The 21,662-nt window shown below is 40.7% G+C and overlaps 1 protein-coding gene across 1 annotated transcript in view; it reads right to left on the bottom strand.

Annotated features, from left to right (window-relative positions):
* The window catches only part of LOC133363421 (sodium-coupled monocarboxylate transporter 1-like), a 73,576-nt gene that overhangs the window by 28,486 nt on the left and 23,428 nt on the right, over positions 1–21,662 (bottom strand). Inside the window, exon 11 of the mRNA XM_061582833.1 lies at positions 20,885–20,971. Within this exon, the coding sequence (XP_061438817.1) occupies positions 20,885–20,971 (87 nt within the window). The remainder of the gene's footprint in view (positions 1–20,884; positions 20,972–21,662) is intronic.

Genomic DNA, 21,662 nt, shown 5'->3' with positions numbered 1-21,662 from the left:
CATCCTGTAGAAACTCAAGGAATTGAGGCATGGTTGCTCTGCTTAACTTCCAGAACACCATGCAGCAAAACTGCACCAAGTAGACTTGTGGATGCATTTTGAGGAGGGCCAAAGGGATGTTAACATGGTGCCAATTACACTAAGATGGTTTCAGTCGTGTCCTGTGAGACACCTGGCTGTCAACCTCAACCAGACTGTGTCTGGATGGTTTCCTGGCACCTGGAACGTTCAGTCAAGCCAGACTAGCATGCAGAAGAGAGCCTTGAGACAACATGTTTAGATACACTGGAAGATGCCATGGTGGAGTAATTGCCAAGTTACTTATTTACAACAATCATGGCTGACTTGGCCAGAATGGGGTGATAACGCCATTACAGTGTGTTCTTACTACCTGTGACAGCAAAGGCATTGATGGAAAGGTGAACAGGAGATCTAACAGCTTTGCTGAGTGCAAAGTAGAGATCTATAATGGTGCCTACCTAGATAGTGTTAGGCTACAGTAACTGTATAAGATCCAACCCTTTGCAATCAACAGTAAGACCTCACATCTGTAACAAGGGACATGGAACCTGACAAATACTAGACTACTTTGCTAAGAACCCACTAGCGCTGCATCATATGGTCACCTGGAAACATTCAAATTGTTGGAATAAGCAAGCTTCCATGCCACCCCCTTTGATAGGAGGATGTTCCCTCTAACCAGTATTGGGGATATCTCTATATGTTTGTTTACCATGATGTAACTTCCTTAAATGGTAGGGTTATTTACCTTCTTCTTCCTCCTTTGTCTGGGGATATTGATCTTTTTGCATATTCTCCATTAACCTCTAGCAGAGGGAGCAGGCAGATGCTCCTCCCAGGAGCATCCTCACCAATGACTGAAAATGGACTGAGACTACAGATTATTTGTCTAAGCTAGAGCCTATGTTTTCTTAAATATGAGGGTTGTGAGTAAATATTCTTTTATTCTTTTTACATAAGAAGATTGTCTCTGTTGATTAACTAGTATGTCTGAGAGAAGGTGTGGGACTGGTTATTCTCAAATCCGCTGTTGCATATATACTTTGCTAAGAAATAGGACTTCATATTGTTCCTATTTCATTTAATGAAAAACAAATTCCTATTGAAAGAATAAACCAGGTGCACTGTTTAGGCAGCTAGGGGCAAAATTGCACTGCCTACAGATGGAGGTTTGAATTAAAAAGAAGAGAGTTGGCAGAAAACTCTGAAAGTTGAACTTGATGAATCCTTGAATGAAGGCAACATCTCAGTGGCAATTGCCATCAGAAGCCAATCAGAATTTCCTGTGGAACTTCTCGCAGAAAGAGAAAGACAATACACTTCCATGGAATCCAGAAAGGATAGGGAGTTCCCTTGCTTGATAGACTTCACTATTGTCTTGAAACTTTCATGTAGTTACACGGCACTGATGGCCACCAACTTGGATGGTTTTAAAAGAGGATTAGACAAATTCATGGAGGATAAGGCTATCAGTAGCTACTAGCTATAATGGTTATGCTTTGATTCCACTGATGGAGACAGTATGCTTCCGAATACCAGTTACTGGAAACCAAAGTAGAAGACAGTGCTGGTACACTCAGGTCCTGCTTGCCGGCTTCCCATGGGCATACGGCTGGACGCTGAGAACAGGATGCTGAAATAGATGGGCCACTGGTGTGATTGAGCAGGTTCTTTTTATTTTCCTATGTTCTTACGTACATATACAAGAAGAAAAAGGAAATAATTACCCAAGAACATTTTCTGGTTAAATACCTTCACTAACAACCAGAATGCTGGGATAAGGATACCTGCTCAGCATCCTGTGATCAGAGGAGAAAGAACATCACTAATAGACATCAGATAATTTAGGCAACCAAACCCCCTGAATGCTTCGAAAACAGCCATAGAAACATTTGAAACCTCCAGCCAAACACAGAATATTGCCAGGCTATGAGAACCTGCAGAGTGCCCGCAATTTTACACTTAAACTGCTGTTTAAATGAACAGAAAGGAGTAACAGGAAACTTGGAAGCCTTCTTCCAATTAGGAAATATAGAAAAAAGTATCTATGTGTCTTTCGATTCTATTAACATCCTCAAAACCATCCAGAAGGACTACCTATCAAAGAAAGGAATAAAGTCAAATTTGTTTACATATGAAGCATATGTTTCTTTTGCTACTGAACTGCCTAGATATAGGTAGAGAAGCAGAATATACTCTCAGCATGTATCTACCAATGTATGTAACTCTTAACCAAATTACACAAATTGTACAGAGAAGGCTGGCCCACCAGAGATTAATTTGTTTTAACTATTTTAATATTGAATTTTAAATTGTTGTAAGCTGACCAGGGATCTGCAGATGAAGGGTGGATAATAAATTGAGCAACAACATTCCAGGAGTTCCTTTAGCTAATAAACTAAAACCCTGGTAAAAAGAATAGCAACAATGCAATTGAAATAAATAAGACTGAAGCCTCATGAAATTTTGTCTTTTAAATTCAATTTTATTTTATCTTATTTATTTATTTATTTTTACCCAGCAGGGTAACTATAAGGTCATCCTCTAGGGCAGCCTTTCCCAACTTTGGGGTCCCCAGATGTTGCTGGACTACAGTTCCCTGTCGTGAGGTCTTATGCACCACTCCTATGTGACTGATGCAATGTCCCCAAACTGAGTAGTGGTTATTGAGCTGAAGAATGCAGGGTACAGGGAATTAATAACAGCCATCAAGACAGTCTATAACACAAAACACAGGTTTCCTTAATGCCCTGGGGGAGTTCCCAGTAGATAGAGCAGGTGACCCTGTTGAAGCCCTTGTCATGCTGTGGAACAGTGAGGCGCATCATGCTCTTGACACAGTTGCCCCCAAGCGCCCTCTCTGGCATTATGGAGCCCGGTTTGCACCTTGGTACACCAGTGAGCTAAGGGCAATGAAACATGCTGGACGATGGCAAGAGCGCAAGTGGCGAAAGGCGTGCTGTGAGGCTGATCAGGCATGAGTAAAACATCATGACCATGCCTACTGTGTGGCGGTGAGGGCAGTGAAGAAGGCCCACTTCTCTGCCTCCATCGCATCCTCAAGTAGCCGTCCGGTGGAGCTTTTCTGTATTGTCAGGGGTCTGCTGACATCAACTTCAGGAAATTGAGTTTTAGACCCTTCGGAAGCCCACTGTGAATTGTTTGCAAGGTCCTTTGAGGGTAAAGTTGCTCACCTCTGTAGCAGTCTTGATGCCCCCTCCACGCCAATGAGGTGTCCAGTGCAACGTATACTGCAATTTCTTGGGAACGGTTTCAGTTGATGCGGCCTGATGATGTAGACAAGGTGCTTGCGATGATGCGGCCAGCAACGTGTCCTCTCAACCCTTGCCCTTCTTGGCTTATTAAAGCTTGCCGAGGGGGTCTGACCTAGTGGATCCAGGGTGTGGTCAAAGCATCATTGCGGGAAGGAGTGGTTCCACCTGCCTTGAAAGAGCCGGTGATCTGACCACTCCTGAAAAAGCCCGACCTGGACCCATTGGTTTGTGACAACTACCGACCAGTTGCAAATACCCCCTTTTTAGGGAAGGTGATGGAGAGGGTTGTGGCACAGCAATTGTTGGAATGTATGAGGTTCAACTCCAACTTGGTGGGTTGAGGCTGCATGGGGTTAAAAAGGGTAGCTAGGGAGGAGACCTCTTCGTTGTCAGGCTATACCCGTTCTTTGATCCTTGCCGTCTCTCCCTTTCCTGCTAGACTGATATGCAAAGGATGTTGATCCCAGTTCCTTCCTGCCTTCCCAGTTTCTTCTCTCTCGAGAGGGGAGCAACCAGCATGAGAGCTGCACTGGGACCAGTGCAGGCTGCTCCAACATAGCTAGTTAGCTAGATATAGAACTCTTTCCTATCAAGCATGTACTTCCAGAATAAAGTAGTTGTTTCTTATTTTAAAGCTTAAAGTCTCTGTCTGACTAATTTGCAGGGAAGGTAGAATCTTAGCAAAGATTCAAACACACACACATAAGCTCGCTCAATACTCTCCACTCTGCTATGCAACTCAATAGAATTCCGAAAGCAATTGCAAGTACTCTTGGATGAAACAGATTATCTTGACCCATCCTAGTCTGGGTTCAGGCCTGGTTATGGGACTGAATTGGCCTTGGTCGCCCTGATGACCTTTATTGGGAGAAGGACAGGGGGAATGCGACCCTGTTGTTCTTACTTGATCTCTCAGCGGCTTTTGATACCATTGACCGTGGTATCCTTCTGGGCCAAATTGGTGAGATGGGTATTGGAGGCACTGTTTTACAGTGGTTCCGATCCTATCTCCAAGGTCGTTCTCAGAGAATAGCATTGGGTGACTGTCTTTCGGCCCCCTGACAGTTGTAATGTGGGGTGCCGCAGGGTACCATCTGGTCCCCCATGCTGTTTAACATCTATATGAAGCCCTTGAGATCAGTCATCAGGAGATTTGGGGCGAGGTGTCATCAGTATGCTGATGATACCCAGCTCTATTTGTCCATAACATCTGGATTGGGAAATGCCGTGCAAGCCCTGGACTGCTGCTTGGACTCAGCGGTGGGCTGGATGAGGGCCAATAAACTGAGTCTGAATCCTAGCAAGACAGAGGCACTGTGGGTTGGTGGTTCCCGAGTTCGGATAATTGGTCAATTGCCTGCTTTGGATGGGGTCATACTCCCTCTGAAAGAGCAGGTCCGTAGTCTGGGGGTGCTCCTGGATGCATCTTTGTCGCTACAGCCCAGGTGACCTCAGTGGCTAGGAGTGCCTTTTACCAGCTTCAGGTGGTGAGACAGCTGCGGCCGTTTCTGGGCCGGGATAGCCTGACCACTGTTGTCCACGCACTGGTAACCTCTAGGCTGGATTACTGTAATGCGCTCTATGTGGGGCTGCCCTTGAGGTTGGTCTGGAAGCTGCAGCTGGTGCAAAATACGGCACTGAGACTGCTCACTGGAGCAGAGTATCACCAACATGTCACCCCGCTGCTGAAAGAATTGCACTGGCTGCCCATTTGCTACCAGGCCAAGTTCAAGGTTCTAGTTTTGGTTTACAAAGCCCTATACAGCTCAGGACCAGGATACCTGAAAGACCGTCTTACCCCTTATATACCCAGTCGATCACTGCGCTCTGCAGGTGAGGGCCTCCTGCAAATACCATCTTATCAGGAGGTTTGTTCTGCACAATATAGGAAATGGACCTTTAGTGTGGCGGCACCTACCCTGTGGAATTCCCTCCCCTTTAATATTAGGCAGGCACCATCTCTGCTATCTTTTCGGTGCCTTTTGAAGACCTTCCTTTTTCAACAAGCCTTTTGAGACCTATCCCAGTCTGCATCTGTGTTAGAATTGCTTGTTAATGTTTTTTTTAATAATCTTTTTTTAACCCTTTAAAAAATGTTTTTAAAGCTTTTTTAAAAAAATGTTTTTAACGTTTCGTTTTAATGTATTTTAAGGTCTGTTTTTATGATGTTTTAAAGTGGCTTCACTAATTAGCGTATGCCACTAACTTCCCACTCTGCAAGGGCATATCCCACTCTGACTTGACCAGCTTCTGAAATAGAGGAGGAACAGAAATATCACAGCCAACACCTGTGCAGTACAAGAAGTAAGCTTCACATATAGGGCATTGAGATCCATGACTGCTATGACCTTACAAAACAAGTGTAGGCAATGTTCTACCAGAAAAGCAGTCTATTAGAGACCATTTCTTTGTTTCTTTCTACTTTCAGAACCATCACTCCAAACCACAGTAGACTCAAACTGATCTAATGCTGTACTGTGCTGAAGGACTGCCCTGATAATAAAAGGACAGACTGCCCAGAATGGCACATTATGGAAATATTATCCATGTTATAATAGACTGGAGTAATGGCTTTCTGCCTTTAAGAGGATGACTCCTGCTGCTGATTATTAATAGGAGAGACTAGACTATAAACCCAGTAAACTCTTCACTACAAGATGAGACAGTGTAGAAATTGACCCACATACTTGCTTTTGTATAGAGGAGCCGTCATCTTCTAACAACAACTCTACTGCACACCTATAAGCCTGCTCAAAGCAGGAGAGAGAGACCAGATCTAGCCTTTCTGTGCGCCTGAACGGGGCTTATATATCACACCTTTTGATGCAGAGGCGTAAAACTATGGAATTCTCCTTCACAGCCCAAAGGAGAATAAAAAAGCTCAATAAGTATGTGTCTCCCCAGTTGGTCATCATCAGAAAAAGGCTCAGTAGCATACCCCCTGGCCCTTGGAGAGTAAGTGACGGTATGAGTAGCTGAAGACAAAATGAAGGCTGCCTTGTTCTTTGCCACAGTAAAAACAGGATTCAAAATGGGAGCCATTTTTTTTTGCGAATTCTGCATATAAGGGAAGAGGAGCCATTGTATGCTTCGTCTTTTAAGCTGCCTTCCTTGAGGCTGCCCTCCCTTCTGCCTCTTCCATTGGGGTTAGCTCAGTTTGGGGTAAGTGCAGTAATAAAGGTGCTGTGCAGATAGAGCCTGAAGCCACTGCCCTGAAATACTGGCCCAGAAATCTGATGGTCTGGCTGCTAACTACTGAAGAGGTGGCAGCCACCACTTTGCTTAACTCATGTGCACATGCTGCAATGGGGTGCGGAGGAGACTGAAAATGAAGCTGGAAAAAAACACTCCCAAGCACAGTGTGATGCCCCTGTATTTATAATGCTGTAAATATGGTAAGTGAGGGTTTATTAGGGTATATATGGTAAGTAGACTGAGTGAGAGGGGGGAGTACATGGGCTGGAATGCTGGAGAATGTTGTATTATGATTGGCTGAGTGTTTGAGTGTCTGAAGGTATAAATGAGAGGATGACAGTTGAGAGATGGGGGGTTGATTGAGGCGGTTGGTTGATGATTAGTGGGTTGGAGTTGGTTTGAATTAAGACGGGTAGTGAGGCAGGTTATTGACGGCTAAAAACATAAAGAGTAACGCATCTGATGAAACCATATGCTTGTTAAACAATACCTTTAAGTAATCTTGTTATTCCCTGTATATATAAATAAATATTTCTTGGTTTACCAGAACGCCTGATCCTTGGCTGGGTTACACAGACCAGAAGGGTGGGCAGGGCTTATACCAAGGTGGGGAAACAGTATTAATGGTGGCAGCGGTGAAGAGATAGTGTGACATCATCAGGTATCCAGAGCAACCCAGGGCTGTATTCTTTATATGCGCAAAGATACAAGGAGGTTGTGGCCTGCAAGTGCACCCAGACACAAAGTAGCAATAAGCCAAGAGGAGACTAAGGCACAGTCTCAAGGCAATATTGTTTTACAGGAAGGTCTGGTGGTGCTGCCTAGCAGTGGGATCTTGAGAGATCTTTGCTAGAGCCGGTGAGAGAACCATTTAAAGACCAGGACCTTGAGGTGGGACTGTGACAAGGCGGTAACCACAGGCAGGATCCTAGCAGGTGGTGCCTGAGGTGGGATCCTGACAGGAAGGGTCCTGACACACAGCACCAAGCAGTGGGCTCTAATTCAGCCCAAAATAACCACTCCTGTCCCAAACAACACAAGCAGGGGACAGGGAGGGAGGAGGAAAGCTCACTAGGGAGACAAACAACAAAAGAGTTTTGTTTTGTTTTAAATGAAGACAAGCAGAAGATGAAAAGACCCTGAAGGCTGAGATAAAACTATCCCCCTGCCACCCCCCAAAAAAGGGGGGGAGAGGACAGAGAAAATAGAGAATCTGTGGAGAAAAACAGAAGGGAATAATTCAGGAAATTCACTAAACTCAAGGTAACATAAAGGAAGATACAAAAAAACCAGACAGAAAGATCGAGGCAAAAGGATTATTGGAGCTAAGGAAAAAAGCAATCACTTGGACTACAAGGCAGGAAATGAAAGGGGGAGGTCATGTGACCAAGGTGACCTACTCTCCATAGAAATTAACTGTAATTCCTGCCTGTGGACACCTGGCAGCAGACAAGACCCACTTGATGGACTATCATCCAGGGAGTGGACCTCACCATAGCAAATCTGTTAGATATAGACCTTTTGATTAATACTTTCCTAATTTACAATAATTTCTTGTCATACTATAAACAGTTAAAATAAATCATTTCCTTCCACTTAGTGCTTATAGTAGCCCCACTGTAATCCAGACTGGCCTTAGTCCGTTAAGCATTCCCCCACCTCAGTCTGTTTCCTTTCTCAGGACAGAGCAGATGTGATTTGTTTTCATTTCCACATCTGTCCACTATTCTTTACAGGCTTGTGACTCCTTTCAGTTTTGATGTTGTGAATGCTGTGTGAGTGGTCTTTCTCCTGAATCTGGAGAATTTCTAACTGTCGTTTTGTGTGTGTGCTTTCTAGTTCGTTTCTGTGTGTTTAGTTTACAAAAAAAAAAAACCTGTGTTGTCTGTGGGCTAAGGGATTGCTGTTTTCCTTGTTGTGTGAGTGACTGTAAGTTTGTTTTTATCAAAGCCTCTGCTGGTTACCTCAGTGCGGTCCCCTCCCCCATTCACTCTGTAATGGGAAGGCAAAGAAGAGACAGTGTTTAAAAAAAACTTTTTTTTTACTTGAAGCATGGGCAAAGTCCCCAAGAGGCCTCCTGTGCCACAGGGCGAGACTTAGGGCCTGATCAGATGCCGATATAATGTGGATCCGATGCTTTTTGCAGATCCTTTTAATTTAGACCATTTACATGACATTTTTGCCAATACGAGGGCATTCAGCTGCTTTTGCCTTTAAATCCGGATTAAATCGATGTGATAAAAATCTGAAATTGGCTTAAAAATCTGCACCTGCCTCGGTGCCAACCTGCTGTGTGGTCGCATACTCTGCTGTTCGCCAGTTTAGATCCTCCCTTTCTCCGTCCCTTACAATGTCTATGGACATAATTTTGTTTCCTGCCGCTGACAGACAAACTTCCGGTCACTTTACACGCTATTTTACTTTAGAAGCAGGGCGGGGGCAGTGAGGGAAGAGAAGGGGTGCTGCGCTACCACTCTCCCCTGCACCTCTATCTGTCAGGGGAAGGGGGAGGAGGAGCTGCTTTGCTCCATGCCAGTTTGTGGGGAAGAGACCAGGCAGGTATTAAGGGACGGTGCTCGGGGTGCGGGTGAGCGAGCAGTCCCTCCTTCCCTTTCCTCCTCTTTGAGGTGGCAGCAGCGGCGAGCAGGGCCAACCTATCCATTAGGCACAGTAGGAACAATGCCTAGGGCCCATGATACATTTAGGGGCCCACGAAAAAAATTTTCTTTTAAAATCAGAAGAAAAAAATGAACTTTTAGGGTCAAAGAAAATCTTTTAATTTTTTTCTCACATCAGAAAAAAATGAAATTTTTAGGCCCCACAAAAATCTATTAAATTTTGCCTAAAACAGAAAAAAATAAAATGTTGAAGTATTTAAAGTTATATCAAACTTCCCGGAAGGAGTGCTGGCTGGTAGTTGTCTCTGAGGGAGCTCTGTCTCAGAGGAAGCTTTTTTCAGTTAAAAGCCTGTCAAGAGGAATCTTTGACTGGCGTAAATGTTCTCCAAGATAAAGTGGAACCGAAGAGATTATCCACGAAACTTCGTTAAGCTGTAGATGGCTGGATTTGATCAGGAATCCCCTGAGATAAGAAGGCATATCTAGCAGCGGAAGACGAAGTCCGGATTTCCAACAAGCTGTGCTGAAAATAAGCGAGACTTTTTTTTTCTTTCCAAAAACGTTTTTAACGAGCGAGCCTCCTTCTGTCTAAATCTTATCATTTGACTTAAATTACTACCGTAAAAGAGACTTGTTTACGAATCAGCAATTCAGAAACTTGGGTGAGTCACACTTTTTTCTTTTATATAAAGTTAAGGAAGAAGGGAGCAATTCAAAGAACTTGTTTTATTTTTTTATGACAAAAAGCTGGCTTAAATTTGGAATTACAAAGATTATAACAGATGAGAGGCAATTTATTGGATAAGATGATTTGATTATTTGAAGGAAATATATCTGAGACTATTTTTTTATTACTTTTTTTGGATTATTTTTTTTGAACGAATCTGCTGTTTGTGTATGTTACTAACTGCTGGATGCTGAGAACTGGATTTGTTTTACATTCCTGAATGTGCTGGAGATAAGAACCGTGCTGGTTAGATCATATTAACAGGCCTGGAATATTAACTCTTTTGTTGTTGGGGGGGGGAAAAAGAACAGTTTGCCTCTAAGTTTGGGAACATTGGCTAATAATAGAAAAGGTTTTTTTTTCAAGAATGACAACCAGGAAAGCAGCCAAAGTTTTAGAGCGAAGAGGTTCAACTGATACACAGGAAGGGATAGACATGTTCCAGAAAATTATGGAGGGGATTAATGATCTTAAACAAGAGATGAAACAAGAGATGAAACAGGGCAGACAAGAATTTAAAGATGAATTTCGCAATATAAAAAAGGATTTCAAAGATTTAAAATATCATATCAAAACAGAAGTGGATGAGATTAAAAATACAATGGGGCAACTAACACAGGATGTAAAAAATGTTAAAGACAAGGTGCAAACCTTAGAGAATAGAATAGATATTTTAAATGTGGAATTGGAAAAAAAATTGGACTATATTGCTGTCATGGAACTTAGAGATAAAGAATATTGCTTGAGATTCCGTGCAATTCCTGAGGAAACAGGTGAAGATATCAGAGAGAAAATTGTTAATGCCTTGGTAAAATCCTTGGACTGGGATGAAGATCGGATGGAATTTGAAATAGATAAAGTTTATAGAATTAATTCCAGATACGCAACAATGAAAAAAATCCCAAGAGATGTGCTTGTTTACTTTCTAAAAAAGAGGACCAGAGATATGGTTTTGCAACATCATTTTAACAATGTCTTCAAAATTGACGGTAAAGAAATACTGGTGATGAAGGAAATTCCTATTAGACTTCTACGTAAGAGAAAAGAATACGCTTTCTTCACAGAAAAACTCAAACAATGTAAAATTCAATTTAGATGGGATGTTCCAGAGGGATTCATTTTTACATTTAGACAACAGAAGTATCGATTGAATACTGTTCAAAAAGCAAGGGATTTCTTTAGAAAAGCTTCAAAAGACATGGAAGAAGATAAAATTAAAGATATGGATATAACTCATGGGAAACAAAGTCTACAGAAACAGGTAGAGGAAGAAAAGGATGATGATGAATTAAAGGGAGCAACAGGTACAGACTTTTCTAAAATACATGCTTAAAAATGGATTACAAATATCTAACTTGGAATATAAATGGAGCTAATACGTCGCAGAAGAGAAAGAAAGTATTTCATTATTTGAAAACATTAAAATTGGATATAATTTGTTTACAAGAAACTCATATTAAGAAGAAAGATTCTAAATATTTGATCTGTAAAAATTTGGGTGAAGAATTTATTTTGGCAGGATCCAAAAAAAAAATGGTGTTGTTCTTTATATTAACTCACAATTGTCTCCTAAATTGATATTATTGGATGACAGCGGCAGATTTGTGGGAGTTGAAATTACCATACAGGGTACAAAAATTTTGATAGTGGGCATTTATGCCCCCAATGAAGATAAAACAAGGTTTTATACAGGACTTACGGAAAAATTATCAGAGTTTGCATATGATCATTGGTGTGTCATGGGTGATTGGAATGGGGTAATTTCACCAAAAATGGATAGACTTTCTGAGAAAAATATTAAAGAGACACAGGGCAAATTGCCAAAGATCTGCTTCGAATTGATGGAAAATTTAGAATTGGTGGATGCTTGGAGATATATAAATGACAATGCAAAGGAATTTACTTACTTTTCAGAAAGACATAAAACATTTTCAAGGATTGATATGATTTGGATGTCTAAAAATTTAGTGAAAGACATTTCCAAGATGGATGTATTACCAAAAACTTTTTCGGATCATAACCCTGTGATATTGACTTTTTTAAAAAAAATCTTGGATTTAGATGGAGACTAAATGAATCTTTATTACAGAATGATAAAGTAGTGCAAGAATGTAAGAAGAAATTAAAAGAGATTTTTGAACATAATTTATGCAAAGGAACAGATGAAAATATTGTTTGGGATACAAGTAAAGCATTTATGAGGGGATATTTTATTAAATGTAATTCTGAACTAAAAAAGAAGAAACAACAGAAAATGCAATTAATTTTGGAAGAAATAAAACAGAAAGAGGAAGAATTGAAAAAGAATCCAACTAAAGTTTTCATTATAAATCAAATTAAAATGTTACAGAAACAAGTGTCAATGTTGACAGTTAGAGAAATTGAAAGGAAATTAAATTTTGCTAAACAAAGGACTTTTGAATTTGCAAATAAACCGGGGAAATGGTTAGCATATAAATTAAGAAAAGAACGACAAAAAAATCTCATTTTAAAGATACAAGAAGGAGAAGAGATGTTGACAGATAATGTAAAAATCCAAAAAGCTTTTCATCAATATTATTCAATGTTGTACAAATGTCAGGAAATTCCTTCTGAAAAAATAGAAGAGTATATATCTAAACAGAATTTGCCTAAAATCACAGATTTTCAGAGACAAGCTATTAATGGTCCTATTACGTTAAGAGAAATATCTGATGCAATAAGTAAAATTAAACTAGGAATGGCACCAGGACCGGATGGATTATCGGCAGCGTATTACAAATGTTTGGAGGAGGAACTCTTGTTACCTTTACAATGTACAATGAATTTAATTTTGCAAGAGGGGAAGATACCGGATAGTTGGAAAAATGCTAATATAACATTAATACCGAAAGAGGAGCAGGACCTAACTAAAACAAAAAATTATCGGCCAATATCTTTATTGAATAATGACTATAAAAGTTTTACAATGATTTAGGCAGAAAGAATGAAAATAATATTGCAACAATTTATTCAGGAAGATCAAGCGGGGTTTTTACCTAAAAGACAACTACGTGATAATGTCAGGAATGTTTTGAATGTGTTGGAATATCTAGAACAATGAAATGACATACAAGCAGCTTTGATTTTCTTGGATGCTGAGAAAGCATTTGATAATTTGAATTGGAAATTTATGTTTAAGGTTCTAGAGCAAATGGATTTTGGAGATAATTTTATAAAATGGATCAGATCGATTTATACATCACAGAAGGCACAGATAATTGTCAATGGGGATTTAACGGACTCATGTGAAATACAAAAGGGTACAAGACAGGGATGTCTACTGTCCCCTCTTTTATTTATTTTGGTTCTAGAAGTGCTGCTTAGAGACATAAGGCAAGACAAAAGGATTTCGGGAATAAAGATAAAAAAAGAGGAATATAAACTGAGAGCATTTGCTGACGACTTGATAATTGTATTAGAAAATCCCTTGGAAGGAATTAAAGTATTGATGGATAAACTAAAAGAATTTGGACCATTAGCAGGATTTAAGATCAACAACCAAAAAACAAAGATGTTGGTGAAAAATTTATCTTTAAGGGAACAAAAAGAGTTAATGGAGAAGACAGATTTTAAAATAGAAGAAAAGGTGAAATATTTAGGTATTATTATGACAAATAAAAATTCAAAGTTGTTTCATAATAATTATGAAAAATTATTGACAGAGATTAAGAAAGATTTGTTAAGATGGGATAAATTACAGTTGTCATTAATGGGTAGAATATCTGTAATAAAAATGAATGTATTGCCGAGAATGATGTTTCTATTTCAAACAATACCTGTAATATCTTCCGATTTACCTTTTAAACAATGGCAAAAAGATATTTCTAAATTTGTTTGGCAGGGGAAAAAACCAAGAGTTAAATTTAAATTATTACAAGACGCCAAAGAAAGAGGAGGACTGGGATTACCAAATTTGAGACTTTGTTTTGCTGCTTGTTGCTTAGTCTGGATAAAGGAATGGATTGTATTGAGGAATAAAAGATTATTGGATTTGGAGGGTCACAACCTGAAGTGGGGATGGCATGGATATCTATGGTATGATAAAGTAAAAGTCAATGTGGATTTTAATAATCATTTTATAAGACGTCCTTTGTTGAAAATATGGAATAAATACAAAACAAGTTTTTTTTCGAAAATACCACTATGTGTTTCAAGTCAAGAAGCATTTTATAGAAGAGAAATGGCTGGAAAAGAGAAATGGTTACCAAGAACTATTAGAAAATGTGCATGGAGAATATATAATGAAAGAGAGAGAACAACTAATAAAGGAAGGATATAGTTCTCAATGGTTTGCCTATTTACAATTGTTAGAAAGATACAAAATGGATAAGAAAATGTATGGGTTTGAAATAAATAAATCTGATTTTGAAATAGGTTTGTGTACAAATGATGAATGTATAATTGCAAAAATGTATAAATTTTTATTGAAAATGGACATGGAAGAAGAACAAGTAAAAGAGTGTATGGTCAAGTGGGCAAAAAAAATTGGTTATAATATACAAATGGATCAATGGGAAAATATGTGGAAAAAAGGTTTGAAATTTACATTATGCTATAATCTTAAAGAAAATTTTTATAAAATGATGTATCGTTGGTACATGACTCCAGAAAAGTTGTCAAAAATGTATAGTAATGTTTCTAATGTATGTTGGAAATGTAAACAACAAGAAGGATCTTTTTATCATATGTGGTGGTCGTGTAAACAGGCAAAATCATTTTGGGCACAGATAGGTAGGATGATGCAAAAATTTTTAAAGATAAATATTCAGTCAAAGCCAGAATTTTTTGTATTGGGTTTTATGGATAAACAAAAGGAAAAGAAATATGGAAGAATAATATTATATATGATTACGGCAGCAAGATTATTATATGCACAAAAGTGGAAAATGGAATCAATACCAACAACGGAAGAATGGCTATTGAAATTAATGGACTTAGTAGAGATGGACAAATTGACATGCCTTCTCAGAGAAAAAACGACAGATACATTTCTTAAGGAATGGAAGCCTCTTTTGGACTTTTTGTTGAAAGAAAAAAATGAAATGATGATAATGGGATTTGACGATTAATTAAGATAGACTATGGAAAAAAGTGAATTTTGTATGTTTTAGGGGACAGGTTTGATATATATTATATACTTATAGCTGATCTGTGACAAATCGGAAGTCAAGTTTTTATTTTTATTTTTGTTGTATTGTTTTTGTTGTTTGATTTGTTTTATGAAAATTTGAATAATAAAAATTATTACAAAAAAAGTATTTAAAGTTATATCAAAAATAATTTTTAATATTGATATTATTATGGTGGGAGGGGCCCATATAGGCAAAAGTGCCTAGGGCCGATGAAAGTCATAATGCGGCCCTGGTGGTGAGCAGTCCTGCCGGCCAGCGAAGGCTGCCTTCCCTACAGCCAACGTGAAAACTGCCCGCGACCGAGGAGGGAAGAGATGCAGCCCAGAGAGCAGGACTTGCCATGGAATGTGCCAGGGTGGCCCTGTTTGGTTTTCTGGAGGGGGAGGAGAGGGGGGTCGACGTGACCCCCCCATCGAACACTTTTCAGCCGGGACGCAGCCTGGGGAAAGCTTCTGCAGAAGCCCTGTTGCAACTAAGTTCTCGTTCACAAAGAGGTTGTGTGCGCACACACACACAAACACAAAAATATACACTGCACACTATAAACATTTACAGCCACGGGTGGGAGCCAGGGGGATGGGAGAAAGCCTGCACCACAGGGAAGGGGGGTGGCTGTAAGCAATTCCTCTTTCAAGCGCCCTTCCTCCGCGAGGCTGCATCACAGCTGCACGGAGGGCTAATGCGAAAGCCTAATCCTTCCTTCTTGTTGTTGATGCGCCATGGCGTGGCCATGCCTCTTGTCCTTTAGGGAAACACCACCCCTTCCCCGCCTCCGCAGTTAACATTCTAATGTGTGGGCACGGCAACAAGGAAACACTGATAGCAATAAACGCAAACACATGTGAACGCTACAAAGAAATACAGCCAATTTAATCATAGTGAGGGCGAACCTATGTGAACTGTCAAAACCAATCGCAATGGAAAAAGCAGCATTTTTAACGCGGATCTTGGCTCATATGTGAACCAGCCCTTACATTCCTGCTCAGCTTTTATTCACTGAGGTGAGTGCCGGGGAGCAGTTGACAAAATGGCCAACGCAAATGCCACAGCGCCTTTGAAAACAGCCGCATCAACCGCAATCCTGCGCAATGCTGGCAACCAGCACTCAGCAGCCATATTAACTTCTGCTGGGTTGCTAGAATCAAGGAAGGCACACTATATGCAGGAAGCATTATCAAGGTGCTCAACTCTGCACGCAGCAGGCAGCTGCACAGCTAAGCTTTTATCAGAGGAAGAGATGGTGCTGAAACAGCCCACGTGCAGGTATAGACAACAAGTTTATGTGCATTGTCCACTTCCAGTGGTGATTTTGTAGGCTTCCAAGGCTCACTACCGCAAGAGTAGCAGTCTCAGAATATGCTTAACAATAAGACTATGATTACAATTAGCAGGAATGTGGGGCCAATTTGCTCCACGGGTTTGCACTCAGAGCAGGTTGTGATGCAGCAGGTACCTCAGGTAGGAACACAGCAAGGCTCTCAACATATGCAATTGCCCCCATATATGTTGCAACAGATAAGGGAAGTTCTGCTGGGAGACTTGTCACAGCAAATAAAAAAATTAACATCAGTTCAAATTCAGGTAACAGCACCATCTACTGGACACTCGGCTGTACAGCACTCTGTAAATACACAATCTGGGACTTCTCTCCCAAGTTGCAGGCAAGATACACATAATGTGCAGCCACCACCTGTGACTTGCAAATCATGGCAGAGGTCTAATCATTTGAGTATCAGGCATAATCAAATAAAAGCAAAGACATACTAAGTATATAATTCCTCATCAGAGGAAGGGGGTTATGAGTCCCAAGTCCCGCATGAGGTAGCAAGGGGTACAGTGTCTCAACACATGGGTACAGCCAGGAGTGCACAGAGGTGTGATATTATTTTAGAACCTCCAGAAATTCTGGCGACCCCTGACATTGAGGAAGGTGAATGGAGTGGCAGAGTGGAAATTAAAAAGAAGGTTTCACATAGGTTATTTGAGGATAAGCATCTTATTCCTTTACTATGTAAAAATTTAGCTGCACTAGATCTGAATGACAAACCGACTCCATTCTCACTACTTCCAAAAGTGCAGAGGTAATGAAAGCCGGCTTTGAGCGAAAAGGTGATTCCAGTGCCAATTCCATTTAAGAAGGTGGGAACGACTGAGTGGGATGCTCCACTTCAGTCTGAGGCTTATGACATAGGGTAATAAATATTACTTGTTGGAACCAGAATTTATGGAACAATTTAGGCTTCCATCAATTGATTCCCCTATTGCTACTTTTGTGTCTAAGATTTTATTTCCCAAAGGGGAAGCACAGCCAAAAGATGCAACAGATAGAAGGATAGACTATGCACTGCGCAAGATGCATGGGGCAGCAACTTTGTCAATTCGTTCTGCATGTGCAGCCTCAGTATTTACAAGGGCTTCCTTGGTGTGGATTGATGAGATGTTGGATGACTCAAACCAAACTCAGGAAAGACAATGGAAGACTCTTTTGAAGATCCCTAGGGCAGCGGCATTTGTGGCTGACACAACTTTAGACCCAACTCAATTTGCAGCAAGATCAGTGGCAGCTGCAGTGGCAGCACGATGTTAATTATGGTTGAGGTCTTGGAAGGTAGATCAGTCATCTAGGTTGAACCTACCTTCCTTGCACTATGTCACTAGGAAGCTTGAAGGAGAAACAAAAGTATCTTTTGACATTAGCAAGGAAATATGACAGCTGTAACAGGCACTACATGCCTTACCAACAGACATGTTGCCCTTTTTCTTTCCAAGGAAGGGGTAGAGGATTCAGAGGAGGAGTTTCATCCAGGTCCAGATCCAGATTCCAAAGCTCTGGAAATTCAAATAACAGAAATAAAAGAGGCAGTGGAAACCAAGGTAAAGGTTCCCGCCCTTCCCAGTTCTGCCGCCACTGCCCTATTGTGGAGGGTCATCTCTAGCATTTTCATCTGGCATGAAGGATTCTTACCACCAACAAGTGGGTTTTGAATCTTGTGTGTCACCTATCGCTTGTGGAACTGAGGTTGATTCCATCACATCGTTTCATCCAGTCTCCAGTTTCCAATTCTCAAGAGAAACATGAAATAGTTCAGAAGGCTATCCAGCAACTACTGGAGATTGCAGCCATAGAGTCAATCCTTCCAGCGCAGTGTTACTCAGGTGTTTATTCAATATTCTTTGTGGTCCTGAAGAAAAATGATACCTGGAGGGCAGTGCTAGACCTTAAGTTCCTAATTCAGTTTGTCATGCACAGGAAGTTCAAGATGGAGACACTGGCATCAATCACGCCAACCTACATAACACAGTGTCAACTGGTTAGAACTCAGAGCAGCCAGGTTGGCCCTTTGACCTTCTGAATCAGTGCTTCACCTTCACCATGTGCTGCTGTGCACAGACAACAATGCAACCAAAGCTCATTTGAACAGACAAGGGGAAATGCATTACAGAAGTCTTCAGGAAGAGGCATCACTGCTAATGGATTGGGCTGAGACTCACCTGCAGTCGTTAAAGGCAGAGCACATAAAAGGTGACCAAAATGTTCGACTGGCTCAGCAGGCAACAAATGCAAGCAGGAGAATGGAGATTAGCAGCAAATGTGTTTCAGCAGATACAAGTGGGTTGGACTCGATGGCCTTGTAGGCCCCTTCCAACTCTACTATTCTATGATTTTAGGTGCAGTACAGACAGGTACATGTGGACTTGTTTGCAACAGTTCACAATCAGCAGACCCTGGGGTTTTATCTGAGGTATCATTGCCCTCAAGTGGAAGCAGCAGATCCGTTGTCAGTGGCATGGCTGAAACAGCTCCTTTATGTGTTTCCACCAATCCTACTGATACCACAGGTGTTAGCAAAAATCAGGAAGGAGAAGGCTCAAGAGATCTTAGTGGGACCCTTTCACCCTTTTGGCCATGGAGAACATGGATGTCAGATATTCTACAATTAGCAGTGAAACCACCATGGAGAATTCCATGCCAGCCAGACCTCTTGGCCCATGGTCCATTAATTCATTCACATCCAGAATGGTTTTGACTCACTGTCTGGAGGTTGAGCACCAACAGTTGAAACTGGCGCATTTTTCAGAGCAGGTAATAGAAACTTTAATAGATTCTCAACGCCCTTCAACAGTAAGAATATATCGGTCAACATGGCAAACCTTTTAACAGTGGTTACTGTCCAGACAATTGTCAAACGAAGAGGTCTCAGTGGGAGTTTTATTAGAGTTCCTGAAATGGGGGCTGTCCATGGGCCTGAAACCAGCAACACTGACACACCAATCTTCAGCAATTGCTTCAGTTCTGAATACATCAATACAGATATTGGGATCCCATCTGCTGGTTAAGAGATTTTTGAGAGGAACTTCACTCAAGTGTCCACAAGTAGTTCACAGGCTTCAAAGCTGGAATCTCTATAAGATACTACAGGCACTGCAAAGGCTTCCATTTGAGCCTCTGGGGAAGGTGCTTCTGAGGTACTTATATAAAGTTCTTTTTCTGATGACATTCACAACAGGGAGGAGAGTGACCTGGCAGTGTTATCTGTTGTGAAGCATTTATGTATTGCTTACAGAGTAGTCCTAAGGAAAGATCAGTCCTATGTGCCAAAAGTAAATTTTCATTTCCATAGACAACAGAAACTGATCCTGCCATCCTTTTGTCCATCGCCCACTTATCCAAAGGAGAAAGCATGGCACTCTCTAGATATGAGAAGAGCATTTACAGTTTACATAAACAGAATGAAGCCAATAAGGCTAACCAATACAATGTTTGTAACCTTTAATCCAATAACACTGGGGCGCAAAGTGACAGGTTCAACATTAGCTAGGTGGATAAAAGCATGCATTGTGTTAGCTTATGAATCACTAAAATTACCATTCCCAAACCATATAGTAGCACATTCAACAAAGGCATCTTCCACTTCTGCTGCTTTTTCATGTAATGCATGAAATGCTTTTGTGGAGCTCTGCAGAGCAGCAACATGGGCTTCACCTTTAACGTTCATTAAACACTACAAAATTGATAAATACGCTTCTGTGGAAGCACCATTTGGGAGACAAGTTCTCCAACAACTATTGTTACTACTGCACAATAAAAGGTCCCACCTGGGTGGTATAAGCTTTAGTACATCCCACCATGTCATGTGTTCACCACCACTGGAGGAGGGACCATTGTCCTCACCTGAAGGGTGTTTCTCAGAAGTATTGAACACAGAAAATGGGCCCTCCCGTGACTATGCAGAATAAATAATATTACATATGCTGAGAATTATTGGTAAGGGTTTACAGTTTGTTAGTGTTGCATTATTTTTAATAGGGTAAGAATTGTTTAAATTGTACAAATATGTTATTTCTTTGCATGAGTGCATCAAGGTCTATTGCTTCTGTTCCTCACCATGAAACAGACTGAGGTGGGGGGGTGCTTAATGGACAAAAACCAGTCTGCATTCCTTATCTCCGGCCACGAGGGGGCAGTGTAACCTACCATGACCTGTGTTCAACACCTCTGAGAAACACCCTTCAGGTGAGGACAATGGTCACATATAGGCTCACACACTTTCTCTTCCCTCGTGTGCAACAGTTTCATGCCTCCTGCCTCTGTAGATGGCAAACCATAGTTTGCTGGCTCAGACAAAATGACAAACAATGGTTTGCCTCAAAAACTAGAGTAGGTGGCGGGGAATCACCACATACAAGAAGAGAAGATGAGAAGCAGCAGCAGCAGAGAAGGCATCAGAAATACTCTATGAAATGCTAAAAAAATTGAAAGTATAAATTGAGCTAATACCATTGCATTTGTGTTCACCGCCCAGAGAGCTATTGCTAGTCGGGTGGTATAAAAGCCTAATAAATAAATAAAATAAAATAAAAATAGTAACTGTAGAATACAAAACAGGTACTTACTTTAGCATTTGCAAAAGGCAAAAGGATGCCCAAAGAAAATATTCCCAAAAGAGGTCCACCAAGGATTCCAAAAATACTGAGTGCAGCCTGAGGGCGGGAACAACAGTCATGATCTTTAGTAAATACAGGGACTAACAAAAACAGAACATTGGATTTAATGTGAATATTCAGTTTCTTTAATGGATGTAGGACTTCTTCAATTGGGTAGCTCCTCCCACAAACTGAAGATATTGGATTGGATCCAGACTAAGACAGTTAAACATAGGTTGAAATCAATAGGACAAGTCATGATTTAACTTCTTTGAGAGAGTCAGCAAGCATTTTATTTCTTCATGTTTAGGTAACAAATCAGTTCATTTCTGAGTCTGAGTTAAAGAGAGCCCAGAGGCATTAGTTCATCTCTAGCTACAACAGATGTGCAATATCCCCATAATTTTGGAAGATATTCTGCATTGTTAAAATGTTTACATAGCACCTTTATGATATCTATCCACAAAAGTGAATATGACGTTTTCACAAGGGCAGGATTTTTTAATTCACATTTTAGTTCAGATCCCAGCATTAGTCAGCATTATCCCCCATTAATGAAGACTGTTTAAGTTGGGGGAGGAGACAAAAAGTGGTCTTTTTTAGGTGAATGGTAATGGTTCAAGTGCTTCAACTCCCTGTCCCAATAACATAGATCCATCTGCATCTTATGTTCACTTTTGCTCACTTTTGTTTCCCCATCTAACTGAAAGGACAAGGACAAGCTTGGTGGTCAAGGAGGATGAGAAAA

This window comes from Rhineura floridana, chromosome 8, assembly GCF_030035675.1.
Source record: "Rhineura floridana isolate rRhiFlo1 chromosome 8, rRhiFlo1.hap2, whole genome shotgun sequence".
In the NCBI taxonomy this organism is placed as follows: Eukaryota; Metazoa; Chordata; class Lepidosauria; order Squamata; family Rhineuridae; genus Rhineura; species Rhineura floridana.
This window is presented reverse-complemented; position numbering and strand designations above follow the sequence as displayed.